Here is a 16,146-nt window from a genome sequence, read left to right as displayed (position 1 = left end):
AGTTTGTGACACAGTAGGTGCTCAGTGAATATTTTTAAAGGAAATGAAGGTAAATAACTCATAGTATTTAGGACAGAATTAAAATACTAATTGCTTGATAGAATAATCTTGGTAATCAAAATAGGTTGGGTCTTTGGGTAGGGGTAAAAAGACAGAATATGGAGAGCTATAGAAACCCTTTGAGATATGTGCCGTGATGTATTAGTAATGACCATCACTCTTTGAAGATCTTGTTGCTTGCATATTAGGCACTGTATTTGAAGATATATTGGTTTATTTTTATAGCAACCAGTGAAGGGTGATTCCATCTACATTTTCCCAGTGAAGAAATTGAGGCTCTTAGAGGGAAGTGGAGGGAAAGTAGGTCTTCGTGTTCTGTGTTCTGGAAAAATTTTTAACTGAACATTTTTAATACAAGATGGACTAGAAAATGTGAATAAAAGAAGGGAAAAAAATCTGTGAAATAACCATTATTCGCATTTTGTTATATGTATGTTCTTTTCTGGGGGATTGTATGAGACTAAGAAGCCTAGGAAACAGTTACATGATACCACATATGTTTATTTTCCTTATAACATGTCCTTAATACATTGAAGACTGAAGTTTTGCAGTGAATACACCAAACTTGCTTTATTTTTTAGGCTTATTAATAGAAAACTGTCTTTCTGAAAATATCTAAATTCCATTTTGGCAAAAGTTGAATATTTCTGATCATTTAGACATAGGACTTTAGAATATGTTAAAATAGGTATAAATTACAGCAAAAAGGTGATTTAATAGTGTCGGAATAACTGAAGGTAGCGTTCAGAAGAAAAATTAACTTAGACGGATTCCACTCACTTAACATAAGCAAGAGAAAATACTTCAGGCAGGTAACACAGATATACCTAAAGAAGTCATGTCAGTTGTTGAGAGAAAAGTGTGTTAAGACCTGCACAGGAGAGTAGGCAGGACTCAAGACCCTCAGGAAGTGCAGTACATATCTGAAGTATATTCAGGCTTCTACAAAATCTGAATTCCAATGCCAGTGAGCTCTTATTTGGACCTAAAACAAAATTCCTTGAACTGTAAATTGTTTATCTTTTTGAAACGTCATTTGATGTGTCTACCTTCATTTGATGTGTCTACCGACCTACGTACTTTTACCCTATTATAGTAAAGTAATATATTCGTCTTCTTTGATTTAGTAAACACGTGCATAAAGTTTATTGTAAAGAAATTAAAAGGGGTAAAAAAGGTGTGTATATAGAGTGTTATCTTTTTCAGATTAGGAACATGATACTTAAAAAGATAAATCCTCCTCAAAATGGTCAGTTGTATTATTCATGGTACATGTTTTGATAAGAGTGTATCATGCACCAACCTCTTTTGGAGTGAGTATTAAGTTTCCTTGAAGGAAATACTCTTACCCAAGAGCGGGCCAGCAGAGGCTGGGTAGTCTGAAATTTTAGAGGAGAAAGCTGTGGAGATGAATCCTTATATTTTCTTACTCTACTTCAGAAACACAAGCCCCGAAAAGTAGATACCTACTTTTTATTGTTGTGATATTGCAAAGATACCCTTTTTGCTTTTTCTCTGTTTGGCACTTAACGCCCACTTTGTAATGGAGGAAGTAATTGACTTAGAAGTAGTTGAGCTGAGTGTTTGTGCTACCAGTACACCTAATACGTGCTGAACATGAAGAGCTCGCTAATGCTCCTGTCTTGTGATTCTCCCCTTTGTGTGATGTTAAAGTGATTTAAACAAATCCCAGTTGTTGAGAAATGTACCAAATTTAACTCCAAATGGTTTGTGGATGATGGTTCTCTCCTTTCTCCTCCCTCTCCTCTTCTCTTTCCCCTTCACCCCCCCTCCTTTCCTCTTCTCTTCCTCCCCCTCCTGTCCTCCCTTGTTTCTTCCTCCTCTTCCTCTTCCCCAAGGATAGTTTGGAATTATTAGTCTGGAGTAAAGTAGGGAGTAAAGTAGTATTCATGTCAAGGCAACTTGACTTAGACTTGGCTAGAATTTAGAGCACTAAGTCTGATTATGGTGATTTGGGGTTGTTATATAGATTCAGACTTAAGGAGATTTCTGAATGTTATCATAGAAATTATGCCAAATTTCAAAATGAGAATGACAATGTAGTAGTAGATTGTGTGAGGAAGAAGAAATACACTGCCTTTTCTGCATAATGTGAGAAGTATCTTTGCCTCCAGAAGAATCAGGCCATTGGCTTTATTTTTTTCTCTTTTCTTTTTTTTGGAATTCACACTGACTTTTTGGTAGATGTATTGAATGAGGCTGGCTTTTTTTTTTTTTTTTTAAGTCAGATATCAAATACTGCATCTTAGTTTTTGCTTTGTGTTGCCAAGAAGAGGAGATAAAGGTATTATCCAAGAATAGGCAATATTCTGGAAAAATTTCTTTGCACCTGTTAATTTTTCTTAGCAGAAGTACTTAACATCAGTGCCACTTATAAATATCAGTACTTAATTGGGAGAATTTTAGCCAGAGATTATTTATTCTGTACTGTGAATATTTTTAATCTGATGAAGATATTGGAAGAAAGAAATCTCAGGTACCTTTTTTAAAACTGATTGATTTATTTTAGAGGGAGTTGAAGTCAGGAAGATGCTTATGTGGAATCTAGAAAGAAAATATGACATAAAGATAGAAGATAGACTTTTTAAATTGATTTTATTGCTACTCTTTTGATACACATGATGACATTCATCATAGAGAATTTGACCTGTACATGATATATCTTGATTCTTCTTTTTTCCCCAGTCCCTCTTCCCCAACAAAAGCTTTGTTTCCATTTTTTCTTCTATCCACCCCCCTCCCCCTTGTGCACCTTTCCATTTGAACATTTTCTTCCTACTTCCCAATATGTATCAACCATTTTGGTCCTTAATTCACTTTCAGTTTCTCAAGCAAGAGAAACAGTGCAATATTTAAACATGTATGTCCCATTTACTTCACTTAACAGTATGGTCTCAAGGTGCATCCATTTACTAAAAAAATGTCTCATGTCCATCCTTCTTCGTGACGGAGTAGTACTCCATTGTGTTAGAAAACACATCTTTTTTATCCATTCATCCATTGATGGGTATCTGAGCTGTTTTCAAAATTTAGCTATTACAAACTGTGGTGCTATAAACATGGGTGTGCATACATCACTTTGGTTTGTTGCTTTAACTCTTACCAAGAAGGGGAATAGTGGGGTCAAATGTAACCTCTAGTTTTAGTTTTTTGAAGATTTCCATAGTGATTGTACCAATTTACGCTCCCAACAGCAATGGAGAAGGGTTCTTTTCCCCCACAGCCCCTCCGCCATTATTGGTTGATTTCTTGATAGCAGCCATTCTTTCTGGAGTGAGATGGAATCTCAACATTGTTTTCATTTTCATCTCTCCAATTACCAGTGATATTGAACATTTTTTATGTATTTATTTGCCATTTCTACATCTTCATCTGAGGAGTATCTCTTCATTTCAGATGCCCATTTTTGGACTGGGTCTTTAAATTTGGGAGGGTTGATTTTTTTGAGTTCTTTATATATTCTAGATATTAGTCCTTTGTTTGAGGAACAGCTGGCAAAATTTCTTTTCCATTTTGTGTGTTGGTGGTTTCTTTTGCTGTGCAAAGGCTTTTTAAGAAGATGAGATCCCAGTTGATTCTAATATTTCCTGTGCGATTGGGGTTGTTCATAAAGTCTTCACCTACCTCTATGTCTTCAAGAGTTCTACCTATTCTGTGTTCCAGCAGATTTAGTGTTTGTTTTAATGTTTAGATCTTTGATCCATTTTTGTTTTAGTTTAGTACACGGTGAGAGATATGGGTCTAGGTTAATTCATCTTTGACATATGGACAGCCGGTTTTCCCAGCACCATTTATTAAAAAGGCTATCTTTCCTCCAGTGAGATGTTTGGCTCCTTTGTCAAAGATAAAGTGGCTGAGTGTGTTTGGAGTTGTTCTGCATCTTCTAATCTGTTCCACAGATCCTCAGGTCTGTTTTTATAATAGTAGCTTTATAGTTTAATTTCAAGTCAGGGATTGTGATGCCCCCTGCCTTTTCTTTGTTGCCCAGAATTGCTTTTGCTATTCTAGGTCTCTTCTGGTTTCAAATGAATTTTAAGACTGTTTCTTCTAGTTCTGTGAGGTATGCTATTGGTATTTTGATTGGGATTGCATTAAATCTTTATAACAGTTTTGGAAGTATGGCCGTTTTCACTATATTATTTCTACCAATCCAAGAATCTTTCCATTTTCTGATGTCCTCTTCAGTCTCCTACTTCTGAGTACTGTTCAATGTAAAAGTCCTTTACTTGCTTCATTAGATTGCTAAGTATTCATTTTTTGAATGCTATTGTGAAAGATGCTGGTTTCCTAATTTCTTTCCGAGTGAGCTTGTCATTCTTTTACAGGAATGCTGATTGATTTTTGAGTGTTGATTTTGTATTCAGCTATGCTACTGAATTTGGTTATTAAATCTAGAAGTCTTGGTAGATTTTTTGGGGTCTTCTATGTGGAGTATCATGTCATCTGCAAATAATGATAATTTAACTTCTTTCTTTCCTATCCTTACTCCTTTTATTTCTTTCTCTTGTCTCATTGCTCTGGCCACTGTTTCCAGAACTATATTGAATAAGAGTGGTGATAGTGGGTGTCCGTGTCTTGTTCCTGAATTTAGAGTGAAAGCTTTCAGGTTTTGACCATTTAGTATGATGTTGGCTGTTGGTTTGTCATAGATGGCTTTTATCAGATTGAGATAAAGACCTATTTTAACTTTCTGTAATTTTTACCATGAATGGATGTTGGACTTTGTCAAACTTTTTTCTGCAACTGTTGAGATGATCATAGGATTTTTGACCTTGGTACTGTTAATATGGTGTATTATATTGATTGACTTGCATATGTTAAACCATCCCTGCATCCCTGGGATGAATCCTACTTGGTCATGGTGTTTTACCTTGTCGATGATTTGCTGCATTCTGTTTGATAGTATGTTATTGTGCATTTTTATATCTATGTTCATGAGGGAGATTGGCCTGTAGATCGCTATTTTGGTTGGATCCTTCTCTGTTTTTGGTATCAGGGTAATGCTTCCTTGCAGGAATGAGTTTGTGAGTATTGCTTCCCTTTCAATTTCATTAGAGTTTGAGGAGTAGTGGCATTTCAGAAGATAGACACTTTAAAAAGATGAAGGGAATTGGGAAGGGAGAGGACAAGGATCGGGGAGTAATGGGAGGTAGAAACAATTCAAAATATGTTGTGCATGATTTGTATGTACAAAATATACCAAAATGAAACTTAAAATTCTGTGTAATTCATATATACTAATAAAAAAGGGAGAAGGAATTCATAATTTTATGGTAGCATGGCTGAGGGAGAGACTGAAGCAGAAATGTTAACAACATGGGGCTTTTTAAGTGCCAGATATCATTCTTAGTACTTGTTATGTTAATGTAATCCTCATGACACATGGAGAGGTTAAGCAGGTATTTCAGTTGTGGGGGTCTTGTTCAGCATGAGAACCCTAGAGTCTTTGGGAGCAGGTAGTTTGATTGATCGTAGGATGGACTTGTGACACAAAGAAAACGTGAGTCAGGTAGAGCAGGGGTCCAAAAAATGATGCTTTTGGAAATCTTACTTTTGAGGAACATCTCAAATATAGTCTTAGTCTTTTTTTTTTTGGTACCAGGGATCGAACTCAGGACCTTGTGCTTGCAAGGCAGGTGGCAGAACCACTGAGCTAAATCCCCAGCTTAGTTATTCTGATTGTAGGTTGTTGACTGTGAGATTTTTGATTTGTTCTGTTTGAGTTAAAGTTTGCTAGCTTGTGGTCCTTGGGGGCTCATAAGTCCCAGAGCATGCTGTGTCCATCTCTTAAGAGTCTTGTTGCATCTTAGCATGATGGAAGGAGGCGTCACATGATAGCATGCATCTGTTAGCCCCACCCTCATGACCTCATATAACCCCAGCTAATTTCCAAAGGCCTCCATGCTAAATATGACCAATATGAATTTGGGGTGAAGTTTTTAATACCTCAACTTTTGGCGGACACAATCAAACAGTAGCAGAACCTCTAGGCTTCACTTAACTTCCAAGATATTTTCCATTGTATGCAAACATGGTTAGAGCTCTCATTTTCCCTCCTTTCCTTCCTTTCCTTTCATCTCTCCACTTCCATCTTTTGCTCTGCTTTACTTTCAGTTCCCTCACTTACATTTCACTGCCTTCTTTGGAAAGAAAGTGAACTCTACCATACTGCCTCCTCTGCCTTTCTCTGTCACATATATGGAAAACCATCTTTTGTCCCTTTAACTTCCTGCAACTGATTGTCCCCTTTATCTTTATTTGCTATTAAAGTTATTTAAAAAATAAAAATGAGACTGTAGTTACATTGTCGTTATTCACGTATTCACTTCATAACTCCTTTTCATCTGACCCTCTCCTCTTTTGTGCAAAGCTCTCCTCCCTTCATTCTTGATGTATCCTTTCTGATCCCTGCTTCCTGGAATTTCCCCTTTCTCTTTCTCTCTTACTCTTTAATGCTTCCTTTGCCTTCTCTGATTCTTCATGTCGTCAGTGTGTCCAAAAAGTGAAGCCATTGTCTTTTAAATTTGTTCTTCCAGTTTCTCTGTTTGGATTAATGGAAACATTTTTCTCTTTAGAAAATTAAAATTTTTCCAACCTATACTTTCCTTTTAGTTAGTTTATTCAGTAAATATTTCTGGAGTACCTCATTATATACAAGATTGTTCTAGGTTTTGGTCTTTGAGCCACAAATAAATTGACTTCGTGGCACTTAGACTTTGGTGGATAAAATAGGTATGAAGTGTCATAACTGTGGTTTAGAGGGAGAATACAGTGCTGAGGTTCAGTAGGCAGTGATGTTTTATGTTGGGTGCTTTCTCTGGGAAGGTGAGAGTGAGCTGTGTTGATGTCTAGGAGAATAGCGCTCCACTCAGAATGAATGGCTAGTGCAGAAAGCCTGAGATGGTCTGTGCTTTCTTGTATTCAGCAAAGGTCTGTGTGCTTGGAATGGAGTTAATCAGCAAGGTAGGTCTCTAGGCTCTGGGTAGCATTTTGGACTTGAAATCTAAATATGTTGGGAATGCTTTGGAGAGTCCTGAACAGGAGAATGTGGCAGCCTCAGGAGGATGGCTGGGTAAACTCTCTGGGAGAGGGTGGGGAGTAGAGGAACTGTTACAGTGTTGTCTTGAGGAGAGAGGGTGGTGCTTGCTACAGAGTATTAGCAGTGGGGCCCACAGATGAGCGGAGAGCTTCGCAGGTAGAGCTAGCATGGAACTTCTTTTGTTTGCACAGGGGAGAGGTACAGGGAGCTGCGCCAAGGGTGGCTCTGGTTTTAGACTCAGACCAGGTGAGTGGAGGTTTTGTTTACTGAGCATCCCCTGCAAGGGGTAGTTACTTGAGTGTGGGGAGGATGGGTGAAATTGTTATTTTCAGTCGGCTGGGTTTTTGAGACACCTGCTAGGCAGCCTAAGGAGATGACAATCTTCCAGCAGTCAGGTGTGGTTGTGGGCCTGGGAGCCCCTGGAGTATAGTGAGACTAGGTGGGGTCACTAGGACTGCATGAGTGTGAGGAGAGGACAGATGCAAACAGCCGGACTGCTGGGTTCTCCGGTTATATGGATATCTGCAAGAAGAGGAGGCTCTGGGGAAAGTTGTTGAAGAGGACTGGCTGGTGACAGGACAGTAGAATGTTCTAGAAGCTGAGTGAGGAGAAAGGGATTGAAAAGGGGAGAGGAATCAGCTGTTGGATGCTGCCAGGAAATAAAAGTAACTTACAACTGGGTAATTGACCTTTGGATTTGGCTGAATCCTTTTTCTGCTTCGCATTATATCTGTTCATAACATACCTTTTCATTTCCTGTGAACAAATGCTATTTAGCTTTTTCTCCTTTTTTTGATTGTTCCCTTTTCTCCTAATTGCAATAAAAAAAATACATGCACATAGCCAGGGATTTAGCTCAGTGGCACTGTGCTTGCCTTGCATGTGCAAGGTCCTGAGTTTGATCCCTGGTACCAAAAAAAAATGCTTATTGTAGAAAACTAGGAAAACAGAGAAAGTATAAGAAAGATTAAACTGTGGTATTTTTTATCCACCTTACCACTGGAGATAATCACCGATAACAGTCTCATGCATTTTTTCTTCTGCATTTTTATGCAGCTTTGTAATGCAGTTTAAGTGCTTTCATATAAAATGGAGATGAAAAGTAGTTTAAAGTTTGCTTTTTAAAATGAACACAGTGGACCTACTTATCTAATGTCAAAAATTTTTTGAGATTGTTTGTCAGTGTGTGGCCACATAAGTATTCCATCACGAACTGGACTTCCCATTTATCTTTACCCTAATCTTAAATAGGTCCCGGTTAATTTTCCTAAGGTGTGTGGTCCACTAAGCTGGCAGTGTACAGAATAGTGGTTAAAAGCGTGGGTCAGCTTTTGAGAACAGTACATTCTTATAGCAGGACATTTGGAGAATAAAGAAAAGGTATATGTTTATCTTTTATAGATAAGAATTACTACTTATGATTAATGGATAATTTTCATCTTTTCCTGTCAATCCTTCCGCCTCTCTGTCTAAATGTACAGTACATGCATTTCATTTGTTTGTTTCTAACAAGGATCAGATTGTGTTTTCTGGCCAGCATTTTCTTCCCAATCCATTCTTTCCTCTGTTCCTCCTAATTTATCAGTCAGATTGTATAAGTAGCCTTTATTTTCCTTTTTTTTTTTGGTACTGGGGATAGAACTCGGGACCTTGTGCTTGCAAGGCAGGCACCGGAACCACTGAGCTAAATCCCCGGCCCCTGTATGAGTAGTCTTGTGATTCTGTTTGTCGTCACATTGCTTTTCAAAAAGATTGTACCATTTGAAAGTATACTTATAAAGAATTTTGTTCTCTTTAAATTTTAGGATAGACCACTATCTTGTTGAGCTCTTTTTAAATGAAGTTCTACTTGGATACAGAGAAGGGGACTAGATTACTTCTTGAGGTTCCTTCTAACGTAGGATGAAGATAATTAACATTTGTGTAGTACTCTAAAGCTTACAGAGTGAGTTGTCATACTTCATCTCACTTGATTCTCACAACAGCCCTGTGAGGTAGGTAGGACAGGTATTGTCATTCTCATTTTAGCGATAAAGACAATTAAGAGAGAAGCTACATCACTATATGTTCTGGTGGGGATTTGAATGCAAATCTCCTCTGAATAGTCCCATTCTTTGTACAAGGTTTCATATATGTATGCATTTAGACTGAATCACAATTAAGTAGCATTTGTTCCATACAGAAACAAACCTAATGACAGTCTGAATACAGTATTCATACTTCTCTCAGAGTCCATCTTTCTGTAATGTTCTTTCCCTCTCCCTAGTTAAATGGCTTTGTCTCTTTTAATGAGGAGAAAGTAATTTAACTGCATAGCTATGTTAAACACCTGTTGTCTTCCCCACTGTTTTGAGGAAGGGAAGTTGTGTTTTTCATCTGCCCTCTCCTTTTGCTTACACTCAGCATTGTCCACATGAAGTATCTAAGTGGTATGATCCGGTTAGATTACTTGATTGTGGCAGGAGCGGCAGATCACAAGCTTTTCAGAGGATGGGGCTCTGTTTGACTACTTCAAACAACATGGGGATAATGGACTATTCCAGGTAGAGCTGCCCGTTGCATTCTCAGGGGAATAGCAAATGATAAATGACAGTGGTGATAGAGGTCAAATCCTGAACCAGCATCACAGATCTTCTCTTTGATGAGTTACCTCACAAGGGAGGAGTTTGTTATACCGAATTGATGTGGGAGTTCGGCAGTGGTAGTGGCAACACCACACATGTTAGGAGTAGACCTAGATTTTCATGACAATGGTATTTTATTAAAACTCTCACATTGTTTTCTGTACTTCCCCACAGTATTTTAAAATTAATTTTTTGTTGTTTTTGTCTTTTTCTAGTTGTTGGTCTTGACGATATTATGGATGAAGGAGTTGTTAAAGAAAGTGGCAATGATACCATTGATGAAGAAGAGTTGATTTTACCTAACAGGAATTTGAGGGACAAAGTAGAAGAAAACTCAGTGAGATCACCAAGAAAATCACCTCGTTTAATGGCACAAGGTAATCCTTCCAAAGAGGTCCAGCTAGAAAATCAGAGCTCTAGGAACAGGTGTGTTAGCTTATAAACTTTCTAAGCAGAGATCATATTTTTTTGATGTTTGCTGGTGAGCATTCTGATAATCAAAACTGAGATTATGTCAGTTTGTTGTACAAGTTTTTAGTAACCGTCACCCATTTTCCTATCCTCAGAGGAAGGCACTGTTAACTCTTTGAGTTAATTTTGATATTTATCTTTGATTCTGTAGGTAACATGCATATATTGCTTCTACTTTTTTTGACTGTACTGGGGATTGAACCCAGGACCATCTTGCTGACTTGCCCAGGCTGGGCTCAAATTTGTGATCCTCTTGCCTCAGCCTCCCAGTGTGCTAGGCTTGCAGGTGTCTGCTCCGATTTTGCTATGCTGATTTTACATTTATTTCATTTTTTTTTCTTTTTCTTTTCTTTTCTTTCTTTTTTTTTTTTTGTGGTAAGGTGATTGAACTCAGGACCTTGCACTTGTGAGACAGTCACGGTACCACTGAGCTAAATCCCCAGCCCTGTATGTATGTATGTATGTATGTATGTATGTATGTATTTATTTATTTATGGTACCAGGTTCAAATTCAGGTCCTTGAGCTTGCAAGACAGGTAGCAGAACCACTGAGCTAAATCCCCAGCCCTGCATTTATTTCTTTATGTCACACTTTGGATATTCTTCTTTCCTTTTCCTATCCCCGTCACACAAATGTATACTTTTACATCCTTCCAATACATAGTTTTGTTAGATCAGTAGTAGTTATTAGGTTACTGTGGACTGTGCTGCTAGAGGTGATTCAGTTAATGAAACTGTGGTTACTTTTCCTTTCCCCTATAATATTTTGTCTTTCAGATTTGATTGTTTTTACTTTTCACTTGTGTACTGTGGATCTTACTCTACCAGTTGTCTAAATCTTTCCCAAAGAAATGTGTGCCTGTCAGTACTCTTGTCCTCTTCATTTTATTAAGGCAGCGTCTCCGATGCCTCTGCCCACTGCTAGGTGCTTGGGGCTGAGCCCTCTAACCTGGTGCAGGTCTGTCAAGGGTGTCCCTGTGCCATTCACTTGAAGCGTATGCACTTGGTTCCTTCCCATTTGCTCCTCTTCAGTTGAACTCCTCCTTGGTTGTGCGATGCACCTCTCCCAGTAACTTGTGAGGGAAAGGAATATAGAGATGGACTTTTAAAACTTTTTCTGTTTGTAGATTTATTGAGTCTGTTCTCAGAATGGAGTCATGGTTTGGGTAGACATAAAATTCAAGACTGAAAATTGCTTTTCTTTAGAAATTTGAAGCTGTTGCTCCATTTTCTTCTAACTTAAGTGTTCGTAAGAAGTTTATTCTGATGTTTTGGAGATTTGTTGTCTACTTTCTACTGGAAGTTTACAGAATCTTCCTCCTCATCTCTAGTTCTGTATTTTGATATTTCATGGTAATGTATGTTGGTATGAGTGTATTTATGTATTAACCTGGTATTTAATTAGATCCTTTACTCTGAAAATTGTTTTTCATTTCTGAGAAAATTCCTTGAATTATTTATTTCATTGTTAATTCTCTTTATTTTCTCAACTCTTGTTTTCTGAAAGTCCTTTTATGTAATTGGTCTTTCCATTTTCTTTACTCTGCCTATTCTCCACTTCATCTTTTTCCTTGACTTCTGAAATTATCTCGTACTTATCCTCAAACCTTTTTATCAAGTTTTGTACTTGTAATTTCCACATGTTCTTTTGTTTTGGGAATGGTCCTTTTGTAACAGTCTGTTCTTATTTTATAGATGTAGTATCTTATTTTTATTGAGATACTAAAGGTGTTTCAAAAAGTTTTTATTTCCTTGCATAGTTTTGTTTAAAAGTCATTTTCAAAAGTTCAGCTTCTGTTCCGTATGTTTGAGGTTTTCCTGAGTGTTAGATCCTCAACTGAAGCTCCTGTGTGAGGACGGGAGCTGGGACTGAGGTGGGAGCACTGCCATGTGAGCGGCCTCACTCTCCACTGCCCCCAGCAGCACTCAAGCTCTAGTGCTCCATGGGCAGTGTCTGCAGAACCGGGATCTGAGAGAAGCCGTCAGTGTGCAGCACATGATTTTCAGATTTCTGTGTATTGTACTGCACTGCCATTTAGGATAGAAACAGAGGAATTTTACAGATGGGGAAGCTTTATTACATTTTTCATACTATCCTTTATTTTCTCCTATGATACCTTTTCTTGGTTGAAGTCTTCCATTTTTTTTTTTTCTTTCAGTGATCTGTGTGTGGTACTCTGACATACAGTTCACTTTTTAGGAATAGCTTCACTGCTAAAAGATGATGTGAGAAATACATCAAAAAAGGAATTGAGACCTTTTGAAGTTGCATCTTACAGCTTACAGAGATCCTTTTTGTGATAGGATCAAATATTTTTGGCATTTAAATTTTTTAAGACAGGGTGTTTTTTTTTTTTTGGTACTGACAGTTGAACTCCGGACCTTGCGCTTGTGAGGCAGGTGGCGGAACCACTGAGCTAAGTCCCTGGCTAATTTTTTTTAAACTTTAATTTTTGCAGTACCAGGAGTTGAAACCATGGTGCTCTATCCTTGAGCTGCATCCCTAGCTCTTCTTAAATTAAAATTTTTTTGAGGCAGAGTCTTGCTGTCTTGTCCAGGTGGGACTTGACTTGGGTGATCCTTCTGTCTCAGCCTACCAAAGTGCTGGGATTATAGGTGTCCATCACCACAGCTGGTTTTTTTTCTTAAAATTTAGAAATATTTAATGTTTAAAAATATATACTATTCTTTAAGATGGGCATTCATGGTAAAGGAAGCTCATTTTACTAACTTTTATTTCCAGTGTCTTATGGAAAAAGACTAGATGAAAACATATCTTGTCTTAAGTTACAATATCGTTCTGAATTTCATAGTTTTTTCCTCCATCAGAATTCAGAGAACTTTGATAAGTATAAAATTAGCATGTACACATTAAATTACATATATTTTAGTGTATGTGATTATGTTAGGTTATATAACTGAGTACTTTTTTTTTTTTTGTTAAAATGATGAAATAAGTTTTTTATAGGTCAGAATAAAGTGATATATTTTAAATTTTAGTGAAATGAAAACACATGGCACAATAGCTAAGTCATTTTTATTTATTTTTTCCCCTTGTAATAGAACAAGTAAGAAGTTTGCGACAAAGCACTATTGCCAAGCGTTCAAATGCCGCACCATTAAGTAGCACAAAAAAAGCATCTGGGAAGACTGTATCTGCCCCAAAGGCAGGGGTGAGACAACCAGAAAGATGTCAGGGTAAAGAGGAAGTCTGCGCATCTCTAAAGCCCGAGTACCAGCGGGAGAACAGAAGGAGCAGCCGGCTTACTGGACAAATAGAAGTGGTACCAGAGGTAGCAGTGACTTCAGGCCACTCTTCAGCACCGTCTTGCCTTGAAATGAAGGATGACGCTGGGTTGGAGTCCAGGCCTGAGTGTAATAATCAGGGAGAAGCCCCTGTGCGATCTGGTGAATTACATTGTCCACTTCTTTCAGAGACTTGTGTTCCTATTGAAGAAAAGAAAACTGAAGCTCTGATGGAATGTAAAATCCAGACTGATAGCAGCCCGTTGTTTAAGTTTTCAGATAAGGAGGGAGATGAACAGAATGATTCCATTTCAGGTAAAATGGATGAGACCATTGAAGAAAATATGGTGAAGGAAGAACCTGAACAGGAATCAAAGGAGATAGTAAAATTATCCCATGAAGATGACCAAATTATTGAGGAGCCTGAATCTTCTGCTGGTATTTCTGGTGATGTTGCTTGTATAAATGCAAACAGCACAGAAAAGAATCTTGTAGGTTTGTCTGGTTCAGTGGATGAAGAGACCGATTGTAATTTGAAACTGAGTACCATGGATGTTGATAAAGCAGAGAACTCCCTTCTGAGAAATAAAGTGGAGCCATTGGGTTACTGTGAAGACACAGAGTCTAGTGATACACAGTTAAAGAGCACCGAGTTTAATAAATCAGTGTTAGAGGTGGTTGGTTCTAATGCTTTCGAACCAGAAGGTAATATTTTAGAAAATGCTGTTTGTGATGTGTCTGACCAAAATTCAGAACAGTTGAACATTATTGAAAGTATTCAAATGGAGTCTCAGGCGACAGCAAACCTTCAGAATGACAGAAGCAGCCAGTCAAGTAATGTTTCCGGTGTAGAATCAAAAAACAAACCCAAACATACAAAACCTGTAACTTATTCTAAGCAAAACATGACCACAGATACCCTGAGGAAAATTGTTGCAGCAAAGCATGCAGTAGTGCATAACAAAACTAATGTCAAAAGTGTGAAACGAAATGCAGATGAACCAGAATCCCAGCAAAATTTTCATAGGCCAGTTAAAGTGAGAAAAAAAATTGATAAGAAACTAAAAACTCAAAGCTGTAATTCTGGGGTTAAGGCTGTGAAAAACCAAGCTCATTTTGTACTCAAGAAAACATCACAGGATCAAGATTTAGTGCAAACCTCCAAGCCTGTAACTCATTCTCTGAGCGATAAGCTTGCTCACAGTCACCCTAGTCCTGCACACGTGGGACACTCACTGCACCCCAGCCACAGGCAGGGCCATAGGCCTCAGCTGCAGGCACCAGCAGCAAGAGTCACCAGTCACGTGAAGGAAGAGCCAGAGTACCCCATCCTTGAGCAGTGTAGGGATGAAGATAAGCTGAGACTAAAAAAACCCGAGAAGAACCTGCAGCCTCGGCAGAGAAGAAGCAGCAGAAGTTTTTCTTTGGATGAACCGCCATTGTTCATTCCAGACAACATAGCTACTGTAAAAAGAGAATGTTTGGATCACAGCTCCGTGTTTGAGAGCAAATCCATGTGGGCTCCCAGCAAGCAGTGTGGGTTTTGCAAAAAACCACATGGCAACAGGTGTGTGTGCGTGCATATGCGTGACGTGTGCATGGAAGAGAAATTGTGTTTTGGAGGGTGGGGTTGGTCTGAGAACTTTTTTATAGAAAGAAATTATTTAATATACAAAGACGTTTGCAAAATCCTCAGAAACCTTCATCAGCCCTGGATAATGATAGAAAGATGGAGCTACTGAATTCCTAAATTGTGCCATCCCATTACATTTTTAAAAGTGTAGTCTGATCAACAGCTGATACAATGGACATGTTTTGTCTTTGTAACCAGATAGTGTAATTTAGTCATTACATTTGAAAACAAAACCAAAACCTTTTTCCAAATCAGAAAACTTATGCTGTCTTGGGACTGCATTTTAATTGGCCAGAGAAGACCTAGCAATAAAAAGTAAAGATGATAGAGGAAATTCTGTTTTTCTTTTGAAGGTTTTTTAAAAGATGCACATTAAAGACAATACTGTTATCTCAAAACTCAGACAAGCTTGTAATAAAATTTGATAGCTAAAACAACTGTTTGATAACCCAGAAGAATTTGTATGTAACATGAGATAGAGTGAAAATATGTACTACTATCAAAATGTTTTAGTGATTCCAAGAATTTCTTACGAATTCAAATCTTTCAAAATTTTAGAGTTGATTTTAGCATTGCTTTTGATTATTTTTTAAGATTCCATCTTTAATAGTTCTGTGACACTGCCTTCCCCCTCCCAGTGTATTTTTTTTTATTTGCTAGCTTTTTTAAGAAAAGGAAAATGAGATGAAATGGAATGTGCATCTACAAGATTGTCCTCATTAAATGTTCACATTGCTGTTGGAGCTTCTATCAACACTAAGATAAAAAGAAATAACTTGAATGTTAATATTGGTGACATTTTCCAGCATTGTTAGAGTACATAAAAATTAAACTCAAAATTTAGAGGACAATTAAGTATTTTGTAGTACATTATTTCGGTGGGGAGGGAGTGGTTGGGGAGCATAGGAGGGGGGTTATGAGGCTATCTCTAAAATACAAGTGCTGTGTTACACAGCTTCATTTATGATTTAGCTCAAGCCCAAGTTTCAGTGCTAGGGTTTACTTTGTAACAAAATACAGCGCCATTTTAAAATGCAGTAACTTGTTTGGAT

General features: G+C 37.8%; 1 protein-coding gene across 6 annotated transcripts in view; it reads left to right on the top strand.

Moving 5' to 3' along the window:
- The window catches only part of Phf3 (PHD finger protein 3), a 72,462-nt gene that overhangs the window by 27,470 nt on the left and 28,846 nt on the right, over positions 1 to 16,146 (top strand). For 4 of the 6 annotated variants that reach the window (XM_013072690.3, XM_013072691.3, XM_013072692.3 and 1 more), the window contains 2 exons: positions 9,960 to 10,121; positions 13,279 to 15,028. In XM_013072690.3, coding sequence (XP_012928144.2) covers positions 9,960 to 10,121; positions 13,279 to 15,028 — 1,912 coding nt within the window. Of the gene's footprint in view, positions 1 to 7,344; positions 7,367 to 8,937; positions 9,115 to 9,959; positions 10,122 to 13,278; positions 15,029 to 16,146 lie in introns of those variants that run through there. The other 2 variants (XM_087205150.1, XM_021259410.2) reach the window with 2 other exon arrangements.

Source organism: Heterocephalus glaber, unplaced genomic scaffold (assembly GCF_053883595.1).
Source record: "Heterocephalus glaber isolate CG9 unplaced genomic scaffold, H.glaber_assembly_v1.0 deba00000594, whole genome shotgun sequence".
Taxonomy (NCBI): domain Eukaryota; kingdom Metazoa; phylum Chordata; class Mammalia; order Rodentia; family Bathyergidae; genus Heterocephalus; species Heterocephalus glaber.
This window is presented reverse-complemented; position numbering and strand designations above follow the sequence as displayed.